We start from the raw sequence: 24,318 nt of genomic DNA on the forward strand, positions 1-24,318 counted from the left end.
TTCAATTTTTTTCTTTATCGGATTCCAATGACACGACATCAGACATCCCTTATGTAGATCCCGGTCCCAGCAACAGAACCATTTGTTGGCTTGTTGGGGCCTGACCCAGGTTCAGAGGTGATTTAGCCAAACAAATCCCGGTACTACTGGCCCTTTCGGCAATAGTCTGCGGAGTGCGGACTGAGGTCTCACCCGAAGTAGTATGGGAGGGTGCTAGAACTAGGTTTCCACACCCTGGAGATGTCTGATGAGTTCAAGTGGTCCACGGTTCGACCCTGTGCGCACGTCGCTACGCGCACTTACCCGTACCTCGCAGCCTATGATGTTGCCTTCGCGCAACCCTACTCGGGGGCCGAACGCTGTTATTACCCAAGTCCTTACTAGTATTTCACTGTTAGTTTATTAACTTAGCTTACTTGCATGTGTAAAGTATACTTAGCAATATAAATCATTCATACAAGTGCGCGCAGTAAATAAACAGTATATTTGCAATTGATATCAAACATGTAATAACTCAAGAATAGATACACGGAATTCAGATAAAACTTCTCTTTATTATTCTCTTCCTTTGGTTACAGACTCAACTCCGCCCTGTGCACTCAGCTGCAGGGGTCCGCGCACTCAGCTGTGGACAACTAGGCCTCTGCGCACTCAGCTGCAGAGCCTTCTCCTACTCTACGACCCAAGACACACTTTGCACTTGCTCTATGCTTCTACTTCTCTATCTCATACTTCCTCTCCTTCACCCCCTTTTACACTTAGAGCCTCGCTCTATTTATACAATCCCATGGTCCGTGGACCATGGGTAGGCCGACATTACATTACAAACTAGGGCGGACAACCCTATGACTCTGACATACTTCCACGCCCGCAATTCGCGCGGCTTTACAACATTATTCAGTCAAAACATGGGCTTTGAGCCCCAAAACATGCCTCGCGGGGATTCCATGCCCAACACAAATTCCCAGTGGATAGTCAAAGATCTAAAAGATATTGGTAGCCTGAACGAGAATATAGAATCCGAGCTTAGATATTCAATCCACAATATTTCTGTTGCTGATAGGGAATTCATAAAGCAGAGGTTGACCTTAGTGGAGGAGCATGTTGTTAAACAAACCTTGATACTACCATATTTGTTGCATAAGGTTGGGATAAAGCATTTGAAATTTGAAGGGATGGAGTGACGAGATCATGTATAGAATCTAGTGGACCAATGGCCCTTCTTTAATTGATCAGATGAATCCAAACTCTAGAGATATGATTTTGGGGCATTCTACTAGCCATATGCCTTGCTCTTAAGTTGTTCTTTGCCTTAATGATTTCTATCTAGCCAAAACAATCTTTCTTTGAGTTATATTCTAATAGTCTTCTGGAGAGGTATAATCAAGTTGTCAATGGAAGATCTCTGAAACTTTCCTTGTTATATAATCCAAGGCAAAAATGTTTGATCTATGCAATTTTGAAATGTGTTATTGGGAGTATGGTTAGAGCTTCTAAAAGCTATGTAAATACCAATAATAGAACAACAATATTGGGTAGGAAAGTCAAGTTCATTTGTCAACCAAGGGTCAGATCTGGATATCAGATCGAGACTCTCTTTGCTAGGTAGCAACATGAGACTGTAATATTGTTAATTTTGTATTATTAATGGAAAATTTATCCTTTATTGACCAAAATAAAATGCATTATTAATTGGGATATTTAAGACTTATCCCTTTTTGATAAACCACAAAGAATATGCGAGAGGTATATGTTTGTATTCTCTCAAATAATTTCACTAGATAAGTTATAAATTATAACCCTGGGTTGTCAAAAAGCCAAAGAAAACTATGTAACAAGTAATGTAAGACACATGCATTACAAAACAACAAAGATACATGATAATTATACAAGTACTCTACAAAGATCGTGATTGAACCATTATGTATAAGAAATTTAGTTATGTTGAGAAAGAGTTACCATGTCACTAGTGTTCATTATGACTAGTCTAAATTCTGATGTGAGATGGTATTCATATCTCAGTGCAACATATTTTCAACTACTATTGGAGGAAAAAACCTTACAAAACTTTCTACCTCCAAGAGTTCAGTTATGCATATTTGTACAAATATTGCACACTAATTAGGCTCAAACAACGACCAAACATAGCCACTAAAAGAACAAAGTGAAGCCTCCTTGTTTTGGAGTGGATTTGTTTGAAATTTGAATTTAAGAGAAATGTGCATTATACAACTATGTTGCCAGGAAACGTGGGTGCGGGGACGGGGACTGACGGGGACGGCATTTTTGGAAACAGGGTGCGTGGGTTCGTCGGGTAATATAATAATATTAAATTTTAATAATTATATTTTATAAATTATAAATTTATAATTAATAATATATATGAAATTTGAATTTGTATATTTTTTCAACTTTAAACAAGAAAACTTTAATGATAATCATTTAAACATGCACATCATTGAACATTCAACATTGACATTGAAATTTCAAAATTTATCACCAAAAAATTGTTCTTTTGAATCTTTCCTGTGTAACCATGACACTGTGACAACTATGTGAGAGAGCTCAAGGCTACCACTAACACTGAAAATTCAAAATACATACTAGGATAAATGCTAGACTCAGCTATTTTGGTGAAACTTGGGACAGATTTTGTCACACACAGGCTTTAAAATAACTATGCAGCTTAGGTTCATTTGCAAGGATGCCTATCAATGAATCAGGCTGTGGTCGTACAGACCCTTCCTCCTACACAACCAAGGAGTGTTAGCATTTCTGCCTCCTGCTCTGATTTCAAGACAGCTTCTCTCCTTGAAATTGCTCATTCTGGCTAGAGCTTGAGCTTGTAACTTTGCTTTGAATGTTTAGTCTCCCCCATATAAAAACATAATTTTTTCATAGGAGATTCTTCTCAACCTGATAGTGGTCTAGAATTTTCTTGATGCCTAATCATCCACCTGCCCCATGCATGGTGTGCTCTATGGTAAAGCAATCCCAAAAACAGTGGCAGCCTTACCCTTCCACAAAACACGCTTATCAGTCTTTGTTTCCCAATAAAATGCACAGCAGCCATCTGATGGCTTGAGGGATAGTTTGTCTTTGAGTGCGAAGCTCTGCCTGAATATTAATTATCTAAACATAAAACATCTTCGCAGTTTTTAGAGATTACTTGGTGTACAAGTCTGTAGAGACCATATATGATTTAGGCATATTTTCCTAGTTCTAATCATAACATGATGTTATCAGAATGCTATGAGAAATTGGCAGATTTTGATACTTAATTTAGCCATTGTCCAAAATAGCCCTTCGCCATTTAACAGCATCAGTTGATTACAGCTTATGGCTGGTCTCAATCCTACTTTCTATTTAACTGAAAATGTCTGAACCTGTATGTGTGCATTTACAGTTTATAATTTGATGGTTATTTGGCTCGGGAATGAATGTTTCATTCCAAATTTATTTACAAGAATTCTTAAAAACAAAGACTTGTAAAAAACTTAAAAAACCAGGTGCGGGTACCCGTGCAACACAGGTTTTGATGGTAAGGACCGTGGAAGAATGTTTCATTCCAAATTGATTTAGGGTTTTTAGGTTTTGTTATAAGTTTTACCTTTGTTATAAGTTATTTTTTAATTTCAATAAAAAAAAAATTATTTGAAAATTAAATTTTTAATATATGTTTTTTTATGAAGAACCCGAAGAACCCGAAGAACCCAAGAACCCAAGCACCCGAAGAACCCAAGAACCCGTTAAAGGAAAAGAACCCAATTTTTTTTTTGAAGAACCCGGTTCTTCTGGGTTCGTCTGGGAAGAACCCGTACCCGAATCCGGTACTTGGGTGCGAGAACCCGGGACGGGTTCGAGAACCCCACCCCCGGGTGCGGGTACCCGTGAAACACAGTTATACAATGACTAAATAGAACATAGAAGAAGCTTCTATATCTCAATCCATGAAATTTTTATCAAAATGTCTTCCAGATCAGTGGGAAATAAAGAGCAAAGAATTAAAGCAAATAAGAAACATTACCAGTTTATTCATACTCAAGGACTAGTCGTAGATTTCCAAATAAGTGCAATTGTGGTTGGATTAAAAAAACCTATAAATGTCTAAATGCATATAAAATGATCTGGCATATCACAAATTTTCAAAAAAAGTAATTGCAAAACTTGAACTCAAAATCAACAACTTGAATGTTATTAGAATTTAAACCATGAAGAACTCTTTATATTATTCCATTCCTTTGCATGGGAAAAGAAAGCCTTAACTCATGCCTAGTGTCAAAGGGATCCTAACCAACCATAAAGTTTGTGGTGCTTCAATTTATTCTATTTATGAAGAGAATGTTATGGTTGCTTAGACAATCCCATGCATTGGAAAATTACAGTTGTACACAAAAATGTTCATATCACAAGAATAACTCTACTTCTATTCATAAATTCCCTTACAAGAGAGAAATTAATGAGTGTGTTGATCTAATAGAAAAGGTAGAAGTTATATAACAACCCTAAATCTATAAGACCAGAATTTGCAGTTGCACTGCCTCAATGAACAAAATCAGTTATGAAAAGGATGTGTGAGTATTAACAACAAAACTCATGTAAAAGATCAATAGTAGAGCTTGAGAAACTAATATCCATAGGGTTGCTCCTCCTTTCTCTTTTCTTCCTCCCCCTGAAACAAAAACCCTGGAAAGGGTAACAAAGGCAAAGACAACAATACAAAGAATCCAATCCTAAACTCCTATGTTTAAAATGTTACATTGCCAGATCTGAGAAAACCTTGTTGAGGACATCGTCCTCACCATTGGAAAAAGCTCTGCATCCTTCTCTTATTCATTAACAAATAATCTGAGCTCAATCCTCGTATGTGAGGCAACAAAAAAAATATTCTGAGATCTATCTGCCACTATCCCTGAATACCTATGAGCATACACCCACCTCATGAATGACCAATTACACTTTAGACCACATGAAGTTGCATGAATGAATATCAAATGAACAATGGCTTTCCCAAGGGCTTTAAACTCGCTCAAGCATGTCTCCCACACAAGCCTACTGCTTTGAGGATTGGCAATTTTCATTTTACCTGTTACAAGGTCTCGTTGTTTTACGTGAACTTCCCGAGCATACAATGGGTGTAGGCCCTCAACGCACCATTTCATGAGTTTCATGAGTGCAATATGTGCTTCCTAATGAGATTCACATGATCCATCTCTTGCACTTTTTGTACAAAACCCATGAGTTGGCAAATAAAAATCTAAAATAAGAACAACCACCAACATTAGGAGAATGACTAGGAGTGTCTACTAGTAGGGAACATAAAGGAACTCAGGAGAGTCAGAAATGTCATTTGCATTTTTTGGTTTAAGAACCAGATGCAGAAAAGGGAAACACAAGAACCACCAATTTTAACCTCCTTTTTTTGCAGCTTTTGATTTTTGATTTTTTTTTTCTTTTGCAACTTCAATAGCATATAAATTATAGGCATCTATAGGCACACTTGAGCATTCTCTTACATTTGTTTCTATCTTTGAGCCAAATGGTATTTTGGATAGTTTATGCCCCCACTAATAGATTTGTTGCAAAAATTTCATTGTATATCTCCCTTCTCTAGTGGTGCTCTTGCCAACATTAAAAAAAATCAATCAACAAAAAACTCTGCAAAGCCAAAGTGTAAGCGTTCTGCTCAGTATCGATAATAACTTTGCAGAAAATATCATCCAAAATGAATATTTTTTCCCATTTCACATTTATATTTGACACCAAAGAGTTTCTCCATCTACCTATGAGTTGGACTCTCAGGTAGGTAAATTTCCTAGAAGTTATTGAGCGGTCAGGGTCTGTACCAGCAAGAACCTACAAGACTCACTCGTTGCCGAGTATGACTTGCTAGAAGAGATCTGCACAATTGATTTCCCTAGATTAATAGCATAGAACATTAAAAATATGAAATCATTGCAGCCCCCATTTCCTAATAACATTAGCTTTTGCAGAAAAAGGTGTGTCATCTTGAGCTTTTGAGTTCTCTTTAAAGCTAAAAACTAATTCAGTTCCTATTCTGGATCGAGAAGAATAAATTGAATTCAAACCCTTTCTAAATCCTCGCAAGAAAAACAATATGGACTTTCGATGAAACTAACATCATTGACTTCCCCTGGAAAAGTATAACACCTTGTCCAAAGAATAGGTCATAGGTCATCAAAAAATGAATGAATAGAAACATAAGTAGCATGTCATGAGGTAATCACTCCAACAATGCTATTATTAGGATTACAAAAGGGAAAAATGTTATCACACCGAACAAATATATGACTCCACTACTATAAGAATCGTTAAATGGAATTCAATTTCACAAGTACTTACCAATTGAAAGTTTCAAATTAAAAAAGAACCCACTAGAATAAATAGCCCAACCATTACCAAGATTGCTTGCTGGATTTCCTACTAGGAATCCTCATTTCCAAAACCACCAAACCATCTTCTACCTCCATTTCCAACCCACCTCCAGCTACTTCCCTCTTTTTTATCTCCCAATCCCATCTATCAAATGCATCTTTCTTTCCACTAAGGTCATCTTCTAAAGCTCTACGAGCAACATCCTGCATGGAAGATCAAATTTATTTATTTAGACAACATTAATTATTGTTGATCAAGGAAACACCACTAGATCTTTCTTCCTTGACCAATTTAACAAATATTTTTTGGTTTCAAGAAATTGTGGACCATTCTAAACTTTTGACTAGATACAATATTCGATTATGTTATGTGAAGCGGGACTTGTTGGGTATGACATGGACTCATGAGTCATACTAGCCTTGGTGCCACCTAAGCTCAGGTCAGGACTTCCTTAAACCAAAGGCAAGATGATTGAAGGGAGACTCAAAGCACGACCCTCACTGAAGCAAGGGGTAGGGGAAGGTCCCAATACACCACCCTTTCACTATCAAATTTACCAGTTTCATCAACAGTGACGACCAAAAGAAAAGAGAGAGTAAGCAAGTGAGGTGAATAGGGATGTAGTTAGCGGACAAGCACAACTACCTAGCCACTCAATGGTTAAGGTTAAATCATCTAATAAGAAACCTAGGTAATACAAAACTATAAAATAGCACGCAAGGTCAACTAGTAAAAGTCAAAGGGTTAGAAGGATTTTCAGACCTGAACCAAAGAGAGAGTGGAAATGTATTTTTTTTGTAGCCTTGGTTATTCATGTTCAAGAATAACACCCAAACAAGGTAGGAAACTAAACCAATGAATTAACACCTAGAAGTGCCTTAACAATACAATAAACTATGCATAACCTGAACTATGGTCTTTTAGATTCTTGGAAGAATCTAATACTTACCATTAGTGTAGCTACAAGAGTAGACAATGTCAAGTTGGATGAGATCATAGGTTAGTTACTACAACAAAAGACACGAAGAAAAACTTTCCTAATAAACAAAGATTCACAAGCTATGATGAGTAGGGGTTGCTCTAAGGAGTGAAATAATAAGAGATCTATTGGGTAGGAAGCAGCATGGGTTGATTTGTTGAATGTCCCATCAAAGGAATATGAGGTGGGTTGGATATTTGTAAATTTATTCTTCTAGGGAAAGACAAATAAAAAAATTCAAACATTATAGTTGATGCAATGAGTAAACAAATTACTTTGTTGGCAACTATGTCAATAAAGGTAGTTAGCTTTGCAGCTATAAAAAAATGTATGAGCATTATAACGATTTTCAGAGGCAAGGAGAGCATGTAAGGAATCATTGATGGGAGATCAAACATCCTACATGGATTACTTTTTCAAGAAGAATTTTTATTAGAAAAGAAAAAAACAGTTTTGTGTGCCAAGAGGTTCCATCAGTGACAATTTAATCTAGAATTTGGGAATCATATGGTGGAGGATTGAATGATCATTTCAGAAGCGACAAAACCCATGCATTTTGAAAGAAAAGTATTTTTGGCTACGCATAACGAGAGATGTGAGAAGATATGTGTAAATATGTAACGTTTTCCAATTGGGAAAACATAGAATTCAAAATACTTGACTGTATAGTCCATTAGTTGTGCCCTGTTTTTTGTGAACGTAGTGTGAATGGGTTCTTGAATTTTCTCGGATTAGCGTCCAGGAAGCTCATGAGAATGCATTAATGTATAACCTATCTCTTGATAGTGTTCATATCATGTCCTCTATCACAATTCATATTCATGTTCATACCCATAGACATCACTTAAGTCCTTATAATGTTTAACATTCTTACACAGGAAACTATTTATTGTTCAACTCTTTCAATGGCTTCAACATCGAACATCAATCTGTTGCAGTTTATCAATCACGAGATCAGAGTCGTAAACTAATTAAAAACCACATATTGGCTTCATATTACACAAGAAAATAATCTTTTTAACCCCACCAATTGCCTACAACAATATTTCAAGATATTCATGAAGCATGAGACAAAAATTCAGAGCTAGTGTCATCAATCAATGTACCCATTATAAATCACTAATTGATAACCTTCTTTCCATTCCCAATAGCCAATCAGCTCAATCCACATCTTACTTTCTTGAAGTGTTCAATGGCTAATTCCAGTTTGTACTGATTACCTCGTTCTCCTGAATGCAATGGACGACTTCTAAAAAGATGTTCTCAACCTAGATTTTGGATCTTCAATCTGCAAAATATCTTGAGAAGGGCAGTATTTCTCTGCTAATCTACCACTGGATACCAATGGATTGTTTGCCTTGCCTTTTATATGGCATCAGACAATTTCCCATCCACTATGCTAGTCTAGCTACATTCTTCTTCTTCTCTCAAATTTGGATGTAGTAATTGATTGGGGCTACTCATTGTTGTGGTTACAACATATTGACAATACATTTTAGCAGAGAAGTGGAGAGGGGAAATATTTGGACACTGTACTCTCAAGGCTACTCTCATTATGTGTCTACTGTAAGCAAGACAAAAGGCCATGATTCACCTATTAGATAGCTGCCACGTCATAAAAAATGTGCATGAAAGAAGTGCTATCTCAATTCAGTGCAGAGAGTAGTTTACTAAAGCCATTCAAACTGCTCCACCTATAGCAAATTTGAAAAAACTGATATACTACTCTAAAGGATTGGAAAAAGAGATAACTGATCAAAGTAGTTTTGAATCTTCCCCCATGGATAGTGTTGGGATGTCATGGCTAAAAAGGCATGAGTGGAAAGAAATATGGGCATGCATTATAGATGAAATCACTATTTACAAAATCCAGTGATAGGAAGAAGCAATCTGTCTCTATGACACACAAAGATTAAGGATTAAAAATTGGCGTCTGGAAGACTAAATCAAGCTTCCATTCTACTCAAGAATACCATTGACTTAGCATAAAAAAATTACTTGGTGCCTTAAAGAGCACTCCAGCCATTCTAAAAAATTGTCATTACGATTGAAGCAATAAAAACATGACTTACACTTGGAACTAATTCCTAAACTAATTTAAAGCACAAATAATCGAGGTGCCAGGTGGTTAAGGAAGTTTGACCTTGTTGGAGAATTTTGTTGGAGAAGGGCACCTTACATAACATCTTGGCTTTGTAATTATGTACCTATAAACATGTCAGGACACACTTTTATGATAACTTCAGTATACCATTCTACATTAGCACAATATCAATATTCTCATTTAAGGCATCAAGAACTACATTAAATATTGCAAGGAAAATACTTGTATATCCAGAAACATTATTAATGAATCCAACATTTTACAAACTGCAATGCCTATGAACCCGTAAAGTAGGTTTCTCCAAGAGGAACTGATTTGTGTAATTCTCAAAAGAGGTCACAACACTCCATAACCCCTAGGAACCACAAGAAGGAGAAGTTGAGATACAATCCTCTTAATAGCCATAAATTGATTGCCCAAATAGTGTGATACTTATCAGTTGATGCTTGACAAATTAGATCAACCCAAGATTGAAATAGGCTCAAAGAAAAAACCCATAGAATTTATTGTGACATACCTAGTGTGAAATGAGATTTGGTTATAGCTATGAAGGAATGGGAATCCATTTTTCATTGAATGCAAGCGATGGACCATCTAAAGGATATAATGTCCTGTTTATAAAAGCCTAAAACAGAAATTGGTAGATGGGATTTTCAATGAGTGAAGTCCCAGTCCCAAAATACCTAACATATATATATTGCGATGATAATCAAAGAAAATTGAAGCAAATCTATTTACTAAAAAGTTTCTAGACAAAGCACCCTTACTATTAGTCACTAGAAGTCATACACATGAAAAGAGAAACCTAATTTTCATTCGAAATATATTTTACCTTAACAATTTTATATACAGGTATAAAAAGCATTAATTGAAGCAGAGGAGGAGGTTGGGGTTGGTTTTGAGGAGTGTGGGAGCAGTGTAATTGCAATGGTAGAGGATGATACGTTGAATCCATGCCAGAGCATTGTAGTGAATAAGGTAAAAGACCTGATGGACATACTGGTTGCTGAGCTTGGTGGTAAGGTGGAGTTCGGTGTCCCATATGCATTAGAGACCATTGTTGAAGCATTCATGGAGGCTACACTGAGATAGTATGAAGAAGAGATAGTGAATTCAAGCATTGGAACAACAGGGGATGGAAAATCTGGTGATGAACAAGAAGCCAACACTTCAAGAGTGTGTGCATTAATTGGCTTTGAGTAACTCTATTTTGAGGCCAAAAATGCAGGGGAATTTCCATTAACTGCTAAGTGTGAAAGTATGGGCAACCATGATTTTTCTCAGATGTCATACTTTGAGGACTCTGAAGAACAGATTGATGAGCTGGATAAACCTACTTGTGATGTGGGTGATGTTCAGGCTAATGTATTTGAGACCCCTGTTGGCAGTAGTGAAGAATTATATGCTGCAAAGCTGCCAGACTTGTCACATGTTTCAGAGAAAAATAATAGAGTGGTTGATAGTGGCAATGAAGCAAACTCATCTCATGTACTTCATGGTGACTCTTGAACAATGTGTATTCAAGTCATGCAGGAGCTTCCCATTTGGTGACTCAGAAGAAGAGTTTCCTACCATGGATAGTTTTTGGGAAGAGGACAATAATAACATGGGCCTATTTGCAACCCAGAAAACCAGTCAGTCAAGAAAGAAAAAGACTGGAATAAAACACTTGCTTGTAAGCTCTATGAAGAGCAGCACAACCTATGGAAGGGAACACTTGCAGGCAATATTTTATAGGATCAGGCAATGGGTTCAAGTAAATTTTACAGCCAACTTTCACCTTCAATGAAAATTCCTGAACACCTGAACTATGTGGACATATTAAGTGGGAAATCAATAAGCAGTTCTTCAGAAAGCCAGGCTTTAACTTCTGCAGAAAGTTCCAAGGGTAGTAAATTCCTGCATGCACCACAAACACTAAAGTCCTACTATGCTGAATAATGCCCCTAAATAAATCAAGTCTAGCCACATGAATGCATGTGCCTCTACCACTATGGATTAACTGTTTCACTTCAAAAGAGGCATCTCTATTACACCTTCATTATGACTACAATTTGTTGCACACATTGCAGAGGATTGTTAATACTGTTGTTGTGCCCTTATCCACACATCTTCCATGTTTCACACTAGATGTGACTTTTGTATTGATTGTTGAATGCAATGTACTTTTGAGGAATAATTTCTTATGTGCAGTAAGATGAAGGAGAACACAATCTTATTAAGTAAAACTCGAACTACCTCTCTAAGAGGAAGGTGTTTTATACCAAATTAAGATACTAGCACAAGATCTCAAAACCTCCCCTCTATTATGGGCTTCATAAGAATTTTGACCACCTGTGAATCCAAAGGAATGTAAACCAGGACCACTTCTCCTTTCTGTGCTATGATATCCCTTCAGAATCTTCAAGGTGTAAATCCCTTGTACAAGGAAAATTTAATAAAGAACTTGCAAACCTCCTACATCCTTCAAGTCAACTTCACTGGCCAAAATCTTCTTACACCACAACATGAGTTGTTTAGGAATTCTTGCAAAGGTAAACTCATTTGTATACAGGGCCAAGATAAGTGGATCAAATCTATCAAATAAAAATTAAAAACTGCACTAAAATTGGAAAGTCCAACTTGAGTCGAAACTTGTCAAGCATGAAATAACAAACTTGTGGTGCATGCATCAGCCCATATTGGGACTTATTCAGTTTCAATTCATGCATATCTCACTCGTGCACCTCAAAACCTTCAATAAAAATATCATCTCCCTCTTTCTAAGAGAGTTTTTCAACAACAAACATGCCCTGGTACTCTTCAATACTGCCATCAATTGCATGCATGGAATCAATTGTTGATGTCATGATAGGTTTTGAAATTGTCTCCACAAAGCTGGAAGGACACTCCTCCATCATGGCTTCTTTCCATACCTGCTCCACTAGATTAGTGAGTAGCCTATAAAGGCCACCATCATGAACTCCTCTAGCCAAAACTTCAATTAAGGATTGTGTTTTCTAAATATCACTAGTTGACCATCAAACTTAGCCATGCATTGTCAAGTCTAAATGCTAACCCATCTACTCTCACTAATTTTTTTTCACTCCCTACAAACCCATGTTTTCGTTGCTTGGCTTCTTCCTCTTATGACACTGAGATACATAGTGGCCCATCTTGTGGCACTTGAAAGTTGAAACACTGCACGTGACTCAACTCTTTCCTACCCTGGTCCAAAGAATCATATTCTTCCTCCTAGCTCTTATGACCCCTCACAAGACCTCCTTTCTAACTTTCCTCCATCCTATTGATTAGGTCTTGATTCTGCTCTTCCTCCTCCATCCCTGCAATTGTCTCCAATTTTGTCTCTCTCCTAGACGAAATCATCCCATAGCCTCTCAAAGGTGGGAAGCTTATCTCAATCATAGACACCCCAAACAAAAGGCTGCAAAAAATATGAAAACCCATTCAAGGTTATCGGTACCCAAGTTTCACTCTTGACCTCTTTTCCAACTGCTACAAGCTAATCACAAGGTTTTCTAACTAGCTACAACATTTACCTTGCTACTCTATGTGGCTATGAGCTTATTCCTCTAAAGCATCTTCCAATTGATGTTCTCACGAATATATAGAGTGAATAGATAATTAAACATCTCCTTACTGGTCTTCTTTCTGGCAACATGAAGGATCCACTGATCCTTCACTGAGTCGAGTATGGCCTTCTTTTCCCTAGACATCTTGTTAATTTTTTCCAATTGCACGGGATTGGTCAGCTCTGCTACCTTAGTCTCCACAAAACCCTAAAGATCACACTTCTCTAACAAATTCTATAGCCTGCACTTCCATGTTACAAAATTGGTAGTTCGCTACAACATGTGATACTCTAAGCCCAAGAGTCGTTATTCATGCAGATGCTAAAAAATCCCAATCACTAAAGCAACCCAAACATCACAACCAACCTAGCACAGGTCCCAATTTTCTTCAATTCCTAAAATAGCTTCACATCCACTACAATCCTTCAACAACTCCCTCTAACAGGCAAAAACCCACTCCATACATGGATCTCAAAAACCATAGACAATGTGCTCTGATGTCATGTTAAAATTTTAGTATATGTGATCATATCAGAGAACCAAAAAACACTTAAGAGAGATGGAAACTTAACTCTCCAAAATATTGTTACTGCTATATCTAATTACGTGTAGACAAACTAAAAAGTATAAACAAAAAACTAGAAGTGACGAGAACAACATAATGTATATATGCTAATTCTGCATAAAACAATGATCTAAAAATTATGACATCAAACAAATTTTAGGCACACAAACACGTTAAGTCTCTATTACTTCAAAGTTTCAAATGGAAAAATACAAAGCAAACTGCTCAAAAATTCTATCTAACCCACAAAAATTTTTATGTCTCGTTTATATACTAGGTGAATATAAGATACAATGATTGCATAGACCACCTAGTGTATGCCCTCCAACAAAAGACAAAACCCTAACCCTAGTCCCTCTAATAAACAAAATTAATTTTTCTAACAACAATGGAAAATTTTGACACTCTACAAAGAATGATATAAAGCAACACCAACTGTACCAATGTCCCAACAACCTTCCAATGACTCTAAAAGACTAGACCAAAGTGTTTCAGACATCTCAAAGAAAGAGCTTGTGGTGCTATTAACAAGAAACATAACTTCTTCACTAGAACATTCTGCACCAAAAATGTCCATTTTCAAGCTATCACAAAAAGATCTAAACCATTTCTGAACATTCTACAACAAACATTTCAAATAAGCATCCAACTTTCCCAGTCCATTGGACCATGGTCTAGCAACAACTTGAAGTAGCGGTTGTGACAATGACCCAAGTTCAAATTCTGATGCATGCTCGTCCCCTACATGGGGTTTGTGGAGTTGGATGTGGATATTGAATATATTGAAAATTGTTGATGTACCCTTCAGGAAAATTATTGTTATGGTTATGAGAAGATACTAGAAAACCATATTCTTTGCTTGTGCGATGGTGAGTTGAGCTTATTACTGGTTTACAATCCATAAAAGATAGGTTCCCAATAATAACGCCCTAAGGGTGGTGAGTTGAGCTTATTATCGAGTTTACAAATCCATAAAAGACAGGTTCCCATTAATAACGTCCTAAGGGTTAGATTGACTAGTAGATGCTCTTGTGCTAAGACCAAAGAGGTCTCGGATCAAATCTCATCAAGGCCTTTTGGGTTACCAACCACATATGCTGCTAGAAGTGTATCTGTGTTCCATCTGAAAATTATGAGTAAGAAGTGGAAGAGCTCCAGTATTGGCATGCAATCAACACCTTCTTCATTTAAGTGTGTGAGGGTAGGGTGCGATTATTTCCATGGGGAAAAAACATCCAACCTTCACACCATAGACTTAATAAAATTGCTTAAGAGCACAAGTTAAATTTATCAAGAAGTCCTAGAGTAAACAACCTTGTACATGAGTACATATTCTTTATAGAAACTATATGTCAAATCATGAAATGAGGTGTACTATATATTTCAGCTATCGGTGTCAAATATTAACCTTGGCTAAAACCCATTAGTAGCAAAGCAACAGGAAGGTATATTGATTAGGAAAACAAAAAAAAATTCTTTTATTTTGTTATTCCTTATTCAATTGGACTTTAAATTGCTACTATGGAAAGTGGAAATTGCCAATATGCCAGTATCATTTTAAAATTGTAGAACATCCAAGCCACAGTGAGTGTGAGGGTGCCTAATAGTAGGAATTTATGTTTGAGCCCTCAGCTCCGATGGCTCAAAAATAAAAATTTGTGGACCTATTTCATTGCAGGTTTAACTTTGGCGGTAAAAGAGTAAGACACTAAGTTTAAATGCATGCCCCTATCTTATTCATTGGCCCATATTCATGCTAGGATCAGGAATACACACTCATTCTTCCCTGATAAAGCCACCCTAAAATGTCTAGGTCATTTGATCTAATAAATTTCATATATTATAATCAAAACAATGTGTATCATTACGATCTATTAAGACTCCATTTAGTATAGCTTCTAACTAGCTAGATCTAAGCTTCATGCAGAAGACTCTAGTCGATTGGTAAGACATTGGTCATACAAGAAAATGGAATTTAAATAAAGGAATACCACTTTATCCTAGGTCCCAAAATGCTTTGAATCCAAGCTTCCTAGAACTATGACATTCAAAATTGAAATGAAAAGGCTACTACATCATTAAAATATCGAAAAGGTAGAAGTTATATAACAACCCTAAATCTATAAGACTAGAATTTGCAGTTGCACTACCTCAACGAACAAAATCAGTTATGAAAAGGATGTGTGAGTATTAACAACAAAACTCATGTAAAAGATCAATAGTAGAGCTTGAGAAACTAATAGCCATAGGGTTTCTCCTCCTTTCTCTTTTCTTCCTCCCCCTGAAACCAAAACCCTGGAAAGGGTAACAAAGGCAAAGAGAATAGTACAAAGAATCCAATCCTAAACTCCTATGTTTAAAATGTTACATTGCCAAATCTGAGAAAACCTCGTTGAGGACATTGTCCTCACCATTGGAAAAAAGATCTACATCCTTCTCTTATTCATTAACAAAGAATCTGAGCTCAAGCCTCACATGTGAGGCAACAAAAATCATCTTCTGAGCTTTATCCGTCGATGTCCGTGAATGCCCATGAGCATACACCCACCTCATGAATGACAAATTACACTTTAGACCACATGAAGTTGCATGAATGAATATCAAATGAACAATGACTTTCCCAAGGGCTTTAAACTCGCTCAAACATGTCTCCCACACAAGCCTACTTCTTTGAGGATTGGAAATTTTCATTTTACCTGTTACAAGATCTCGTTGTTTTACCTGAACTACTTGAGCATACAATGGGTGTAGGCCCTCAGCGCGCCATTTCATGAGTTTCATGAGTGCAATATGTGCTTCCTAATGAGATTCACACAGTCCATCTCTTGCACTTTTTGTACAAAAACCATGAGTTAGCAAATAAACATCTAAAATAAGAACAACCACCAACATTAGGAGAAGGAATAGGAGTGTCTGTTGGTAGGGAACATAAACTCCGGAGATTCAAAAATGTCATTTTCATTTTCTGGTTTAAGAACCAGATGCAAAAAAGGAAAACACAAGCAACACCAATTTCAACCCCCCCTTTTTTTGCAGCTTTTTATTTTCTTCCTTTTTTATCTTTTGCAACTTCAATAGGATATAAACTATAGGCATCTATAGGCACACTTGGGCATTCTCTTACATTTGTTCCTATATTTGAGCCAAACTATATTTTGGATAGTTTATGCCCCCACTAATAGATTTGTTGCAAAAATTGCATTTTATATCTCCCTTCTCTAGTGGTGCTCTTGCCAGCATTAAAAAAATCAATCAACAAAAATCTGCAAAGCCAAAGTGTAAGCGTTCCACTCAGTATCGACAATAACTTGGCAACAAATATCATCCAAAATGAATATTTTTTTTTCCCATTTGGCATTTATATTTGACACCTAAGAGTTTCTCCATCTACCTGTGAGTTGGACTCTTAGGTAGGTAAATTGCCTAGAAGTTATTGAGCGGTCAGGGTCTGTACCAGTAAGAACCTACAAGACTCACTCGCCATTGAGTAATACTTGTTGGAATAGATCTACAAATTTTATTTCCCCATATTAATAGAAGATAACACTGAAAATATGAAATCATTGCAGCCCCCATTTCCTAATAACATTAGCTTTTGTAGAAACAAGTGTGTCATCTTGAGCTTTTGAGTTATCTTTAAAGCTAGAAACTAATTCAGTTCCTATTCTGGATCGAGCAGAAGAAATTGAATTCAAACCATTTCTAAATCCTCGCAAGAAAAACAATATGGAGTTTTGATGCAACTAACATCATTGAATTACCCTGGGAAAGTAGAACGTACTGTCCAAAGAACATGTCATAGGTCATCAAAAAATGAATGAACAGAAACATAAGTAGCATGTCACCAAGTAGTCACTCCAACAGTGCTATTATTAGGAGTACAAAAGGGAAACATGTTATCACACCGAACAAATATATGACTCCACTAATATAAGAATCATTAAAGGGAATTCAGTTTCACAAGTACTGACCAATTGAAAGTTTCAAATTAAAAAAGCACTCACCAGAAGAAATAGCCCAACCACTGCCAAGCTTGCTTGCTGGATTTCCTCCTAGGAATCCTCATTTCCAAAACCACCAAACCATCTTCTACCTCCATTTCCACCCCACCTCTAGCTACTTCCCTCTTTTTTATCTCCCCATCCCATCTATCAAATGCATCTTTCTTTCCACTAAGGGCATCTTCTAAAGCTCTACGAGCAACATCCTGTAAGGAAGATCAAATTTATTTATTTAGACAACATTTATTATTGTTGATCAAGGAAACACCACTAGATCTTTCTGCCTTAACTAGTTTAACAAACCCTTTTTCAAGAAATTGTGGACCATTTTGAACTTTTGAATAGATACAATATTCAATTGTGTTCTGTGAAGTGGGACTTGCTCGGTATGACATGGACTCGTGAGTCATACTAGCCTTGGTGCCACCTAAGCTCAGGTCGGGCCTCCCTTAAACCAAAGGGAAGATGATTGAAGGGAGACTCAAAGCACGACCCTCACTAAAGCAAGGGGTAGGGGAAGGTATCGATATGCCACCCTTTCACTTTCAAATTTACCAGTTTCATCAACAATGGTGACCAAAAGAAAAAAGAGAGTAAGCGAACGAGGCAAATAGGGAGGCGGCTAGCGGATGAGCACAACCACCCAACCGCTAAATGGTTAATGTAAAATCCTCTAATAAGAAACCCAAGTAATACAAATGATCCATGTGGATATTGGTGGCCACCTGCCTATTCCACTTGGACCCCCACCATTGTTTCTTTCAGTTTTTTAGTTTCCTTATTTGTAGCACAATTTACTGTTTTTGGCAGTTTGTCGGGTCCTGAACTTCCGAAGCTGTTTTGAGGTCCTAAACAACGTTTTTTTTTTTTTTTTTTTTTTTTTTTTTTTTTTTTTTTTGGAAAAAGGGGGCCAACATGGGAATTAGACCTTTGTTGGCCACTTGAAAGTTGTAGTCGTTGGATAGATCTTTCTAACGAGGTATTGTACGTGTCAAACAAAGATCGTATGCCAAAGTTACAACCCCGAGAAGTTGATGTACCAATTTACCCAAAATGGCCCCATAGTTTTGCACTTCATCTCCTAGGGTTAGGTTTTTTGATGTTTATGGTTTTCCATTGTTTCTCAATAATAAATAAGCCTTTGAGCCTCATTGTAACACAGTTCAGACACATGTAGCCGCCACATCTCTTTTGAGAGAGAAGTTACCATCACCTGAGCTAGTCTTATTTCCATTCTGTTTGTAAGCATACTTCAGTATTTGACATTAATGAAATGAAGTGTTATTTCTGCTACATATCTGTATTTATGGTTATATATGTAATTTGTTGCGTTCCTGTTTAAATTCGGATCAACAAAACCATAAAATAACACAAGAGGTCAACCAGTAAAAGGTGGAGGGTTAGAAGGATTTTCAGACCTAAAACAAAGAGACAGTGGCAATGTATTTTTTTTGGTAACCTCGTCTATTCATGTTCAAGAATAACACCCAAATAAGGCGGTAAATTAAAACAATGAATTAACACTTAGGAGTGCCTTAACAATACAATAAGCTATGCATAAACTACACTATGGTCTTTTAGATTGTTGGAAGAATCTAATACTTACCATCAATGAAGCTACAAGAGTAGACAATGTTAAGTCGGATGAGATCATAGGTTAGTTACTGCAGCAAAATCCACGAAGAAGAACTTTCCAAATAAACATCTATTCAAAAGCTATGATAAGTAGGGTTTGCTCTAAGGAGTGAAATAATAATAGATCTAAGATCAAACGACTTATTGAATACATTTGACTCTGATTTTTCTCTAGCTAGTCCTGGCAGAAGAAGGTAGTGGAAAAAAAATTTCCAACAAGGTTTGAAATCCATTTAACTCTCCCCATGTTGAGACTCTAGTTCCATTGTACCAAAGAAAATATTAAACATAAATATGTAGTTCTTGCCTTTGTGGAAACCTATGGTGGTGAATCATTCATATTGGAGTTAGCACAAGACTGATCAGAAGGCCTGTAGCTTTTGGTTTCATGGATAGAAAGGGTAACTTTCATGATAAGGGGTTTAAAAATAATGGATTAGTGGACAATGTTTCCTCTTCAGAGTCAACTGGTATGCCCTCAAGAAAAATGGGTTCAAGATTTGCAACTTCAGTCATACACAAGGGATCTGGAAACAACGGTGAGAATGCTCAGAATATTGATTGCCCAGATAATCAGAGCAATGTTTATAGGACCAAATCACAGAGGTACATAGGTTTAGGAGATGGTAAATAGGGTGCAACACCTACATAACCCAACATTTCTAAGGGCAAGACTTCCCTATCCAGACAACAACCGAGTACAAAACTAAATTCTTCTAAGTAAAAAGAAGTAAGTACATCCAAAGAAAATGGAGGGAAAATAACTACTGGAGATGGTGATGGAACTAATGTCGGTGAGGAAAGGGAGTATGAGGAAAGGTTGATGAATGCTAAAAGCTGCAACAGAGACATACATTTCCCTAATCGAGCCACCAATACTCAGTACTCTGAGATGCAAGAAAGCATGGAGAATGGGATGCATGTAATTTTCCAACAGCTAGAAGGGAATGGGAATGAGTAAATTTTCACATGCATCTACTCTATTTAGACAAGCCTTAGAATGGATCCAACGAAATAATCATGTATTAACGACATTCATTGCAACTATTTTACAGGCAAGAGACTTTATTGTTCATAGGATTTGGCATACATGGCCCATTTTTTCACATGGCTATTGCATTTGGGGAGGTTATTCCTGCTACTTTTCATATTCTGGTTGGACTATTGTCTCATAGGCACGAACTTAATTCTTCATTTGGGCACATCATCCTCTTTTGTAGTTATTTGGTGAAACTTTCTTAACTTCACCACAATGGCTCCAACCATAAAAACTAATGAGTGGTGTGCATGTGGCTTGAGGCTGGTTATCCAATGAGTTAGTATATGTTAATAAATCTGCCCAATAATATTTTTACCAAAATAAGGCATTTTCATAATTTGGGAGAAAGGAATAATTACTTAAATTTGTTGAAATTAGCAGATTCAGGGTAATTGTGGGAAAAAGAAAAATCAAGTGTCCTGATTTTCCTAGATGTTTTCAATTATATGATTTTTGGGTATTTACTAGAAATATGGGTAGAAAAACATTTTACTCTTTACATATTTTATAGTCGAACATTTCAGGATGTAAAATATAGCAAAGTTGCAAAATCTAGAAGGCTACAAAAACAAAAGTTGAACAATATTGACACGTTACCTCAACTAGTGATACTGTTATGCCAGATGATGAAACCAATAGAATCACTGCACCCACTAAATCAAATTCGCTACATAATTACCCATAAGAGACATTTAGAGTTAACCATGAGTCATCCAAACAAAACAATGTGATTGCAATGTGAATTAACTAGCAGGAGTTCAATAATATTAGAGATAGAGGCTTTAAAAACATGTCAATGAGCCTGTTGAAGAAACCAACAAGATCACTATGTTATCAAAGACCTGAATATTTTTTAAATCCAGAGTCATATTACTCAGATTTATTTATTTTTTGGGAATAACAAAAAATAAATGATGATAATATCCAAGAAATTATAAATCCTTATCAATTTTGAGTAGTAGACATTGTAACATACATTTGAAAGCATAATGATGGGAAACAAATTCCATTTTTTTTCTAATTCACTAATATCACATTTATGCATTCTTGCATAATGTTGCATTTAAAGAATCAAGATTTATATTTGTTGTCTCTTCAGAAACTTGCAATAAACAACTACAAACATTTTGTTGTGACCAAGCAAGCTAATTCATATATGTTCCATCCATATATTCATGCATTAGGTAATAAAGAATGAAATATTTACCATAAATCATCGATTTGGAAATCAATGTGCACAATAAGGTCACATAATAAGTACATATGTCTCACTTCCAAGCAAGTTGGAGTGATAGGAAAAATGGTGTCACCAAAAATCATGACAAAAAATAGTAAAGAAAGGTTTCTAGATATTACAAAGTTAACAAATTGAACAAAAAATTAAAAACATAAAATCCACAAAAATAAATTACACAGTGGATTCTAGCACAAATATTTTGTATGATCATCAAAGGAAGCTACATTGTACAGGAAATAATGGCTTAAATGCTTACCTTCTCATAGGCCTCTTCCACGGATGGAGGAATTGGGCCAATCTTCTTCTTCTTGACACTGAATAATCTGTTCATCATCTTTTCTCAAGTCGAACTCTCCAGTGTACTATTTCGAACAATTGGCATGCAATGTCTACACTCCCACACTTGACATTCATCGTTATGAGTGAATTCCCTATTGCAACATCAGATTCAAGTCCAAATATGAGTATAAAAAGATGAATTTCCTTGCCCTCTTGCAAAGCTGAGAGAGTAGCACATGCCTTGAGCGCAAAAGGAAAGGTGAATTTATCTGGTTGTATCCCTGCCTCTTGCATCTGATGATAGAGCATAAGGGCTTCTTCAGAAAAACCGTTGCAGGCATAACCTCTGATCATCATGTTCCATAATAATCCACTTCTTTCAGATATTTTTTCAAACACTTGGTGTGCATCCAAAATATTCCCACAAATGGCATAGAATTTGGTGATTTTAGTTGCTAGAAAGATGTTTTGGTATGGTCCAGTGATGAGAAGGTGGGCGTGAAGTCACTTACCCTGTAACAGTGATTTTTCGTTGGTGGAGGCCTGCAAGAGAGAGGCATAGATGTTGGTATTGGGAATTGAACCCTCTACGGATAAATAATTATTGGGTTGAAAAGCCAAATTGGATTTTGGTTTAAGAGCAGCAAATAGATGAAGAAACATGCAGAGTATCTGCCTGCCATTTTTTAATTTGTAAGAAGATTCTGATTCCAGGGAATGTAAGAGATTTGTTCTAGAACTAGCAATAAAAGCCATACTGCAAATCGATGAGAGGGTGTAATGTCTCCCCTCCTGTAGCTCTGCCCTACTATGTTGGTAACAAAATGTTAACCGTGTTTGATTTTCCCGCCAATCCTCCATGGACAATACCCATGAAAATTTAAAAGGAGTGGGAAAATGATATTCAACCAGTTAACACATTTTAACGGAGTAGTCTTTAACGCGACTTTTTGAAAGTCTTTCCGGCGATTTTTTCTGGTGAAAATCCGGCAGTAATTTATTGGAATCCAAGTTTGATAGCTAATTTCTGCACAATGAAACCGTCCCAGGGGTTTTTCAGGGTGCTGAATCCTAATATGCAGTTAAAAAACCATTTTAACTGCAACAAATCATGATTTCATCTCAATTTCTTCCGCCGGATTCCGTCACCGGAATCTCAAAAAGTCGCATTATAGACAACTCCCATTTTAATAGTAAGGGTCAAAATACAATGTTAAAAAATTTATTCAAATATAATAAATACTTTAATTTTAAGTTATTCAAATATTATAAATATTTTAATGTTTTTCAAAAGAAAAGTGAAAAAATATTTCTAATATTTTTCAAAAGAAAGGTGGAAAATATATCATTTTTTAATCTTTTCATTTTATATAATCGGTCTTGATATATCTTAATTTTGGATCTACCAAGTGCCCAAAGGGATAAAATCTCTTTTCACTCTAAAAGAGGTTTACACCTTAAGATATTTGATTCATCTCTCTCAGAACTTGGTAGATCTAGAGTTAAGATGGATCTAGATTGGTTTAATTATAAATTTTATGTTTTTTATTTATTTTATTTTGACGAAGTAAAAATTGCTAAAGATGAAATTACAAAATCTCTACCATGGAAGAGGAATTCAACACTAAAGAAACCCTATAGGCCCACGAAAAAATTATAGGCAGAGAAAGGGTCGTCGAGTTTCAAACTAGAGCAAGGCGTAGTTTTGACGAAGAGTGAACGAGCTCTGGACAATGTCAGGCTTTGATATCCTTGTCAAAACGCAAAATAAGATTAAATGGTAACCATGAGTTTTTTATCCACATGATATATATTTTTTAAATGCAGAGATGATTACCATGATAAACCCTTTGAAGACACACAACCACTTGTCAAATATACTTTTCATATGAAATGTCAGTTTTTTACTATTGGACCCACATGGAGGAGGAGGAGTTGGTGGATTATGAACCACATGAAAAAGTTTTTCAACAAATTTGGGTTAGTCCCAAGGATTTTATCCATTCACATTTGGAATTCAAATTCGAAAGTCAAAAAAATTTAACCAACCATCAAATAAATACACAATAACTTATCAATATCAATCACAAAATATTGTTATTATATTCAAATAAACACATAAAATAATATAATCACATAATAATTATAGATATTACAAAATACAACTCTATTGATATAGAAACGTTTCCATTATCAATGGGAATTTGATTCCACTTGAAAACGCTATGAATATCTATAAGAATAATAACTATGCCCTTTCCTTTTTGTTATTACTTGATACAAAACCACATAAATCCTTTTATGTTAATATCATTTTTATAATCATAATTAAATAGTACATAGACTTTAGTTACCATGCGCTACTTCATACAATACAACAATATATACATCAATTTGAAGTGAACAAAAAAACGATATTGACACTTTGTAAACAAAAACTATAAATATGGAATGGGAGACAGGGCTGCACTGATGAATTAATATGAGTTATACCTTCATATTTCTCCATGG

General features: G+C 36.1%; 1 protein-coding gene across 1 annotated transcript in view; it reads right to left on the reverse strand.

Annotated features, from left to right (window-relative positions):
- LOC149154102 (uncharacterized) overlaps positions 1 to 22,968 on the reverse strand; it is a 41,521-nt gene extending 18,553 nt beyond the window's left edge. Inside the window, exons 1-2 of the mRNA XM_089441291.1 lie at positions 21,785 to 22,968; positions 9,519 to 9,582 (exon numbers count right to left, since the gene is read on the reverse strand). Coding sequence (XP_089297417.1) covers positions 9,519 to 9,582; positions 21,785 to 21,862 — 142 coding nt within the window. The 5' untranslated portion in view covers positions 21,863 to 22,968. The remainder of the gene's footprint in view (positions 1 to 9,518; positions 9,583 to 21,784) is intronic.
- Between the last annotated feature and the right edge of the window lie 1,350 nt (positions 22,969 to 24,318).

This window comes from Pinus tabuliformis, chromosome 9, assembly GCF_031772625.1.
Source record: "Pinus tabuliformis cultivar Carrire ecotype Pingquan chromosome 9, CPIR1, whole genome shotgun sequence".
Taxonomy (NCBI): Eukaryota; Viridiplantae; Streptophyta; class Pinopsida; order Pinales; family Pinaceae; genus Pinus; species Pinus tabuliformis.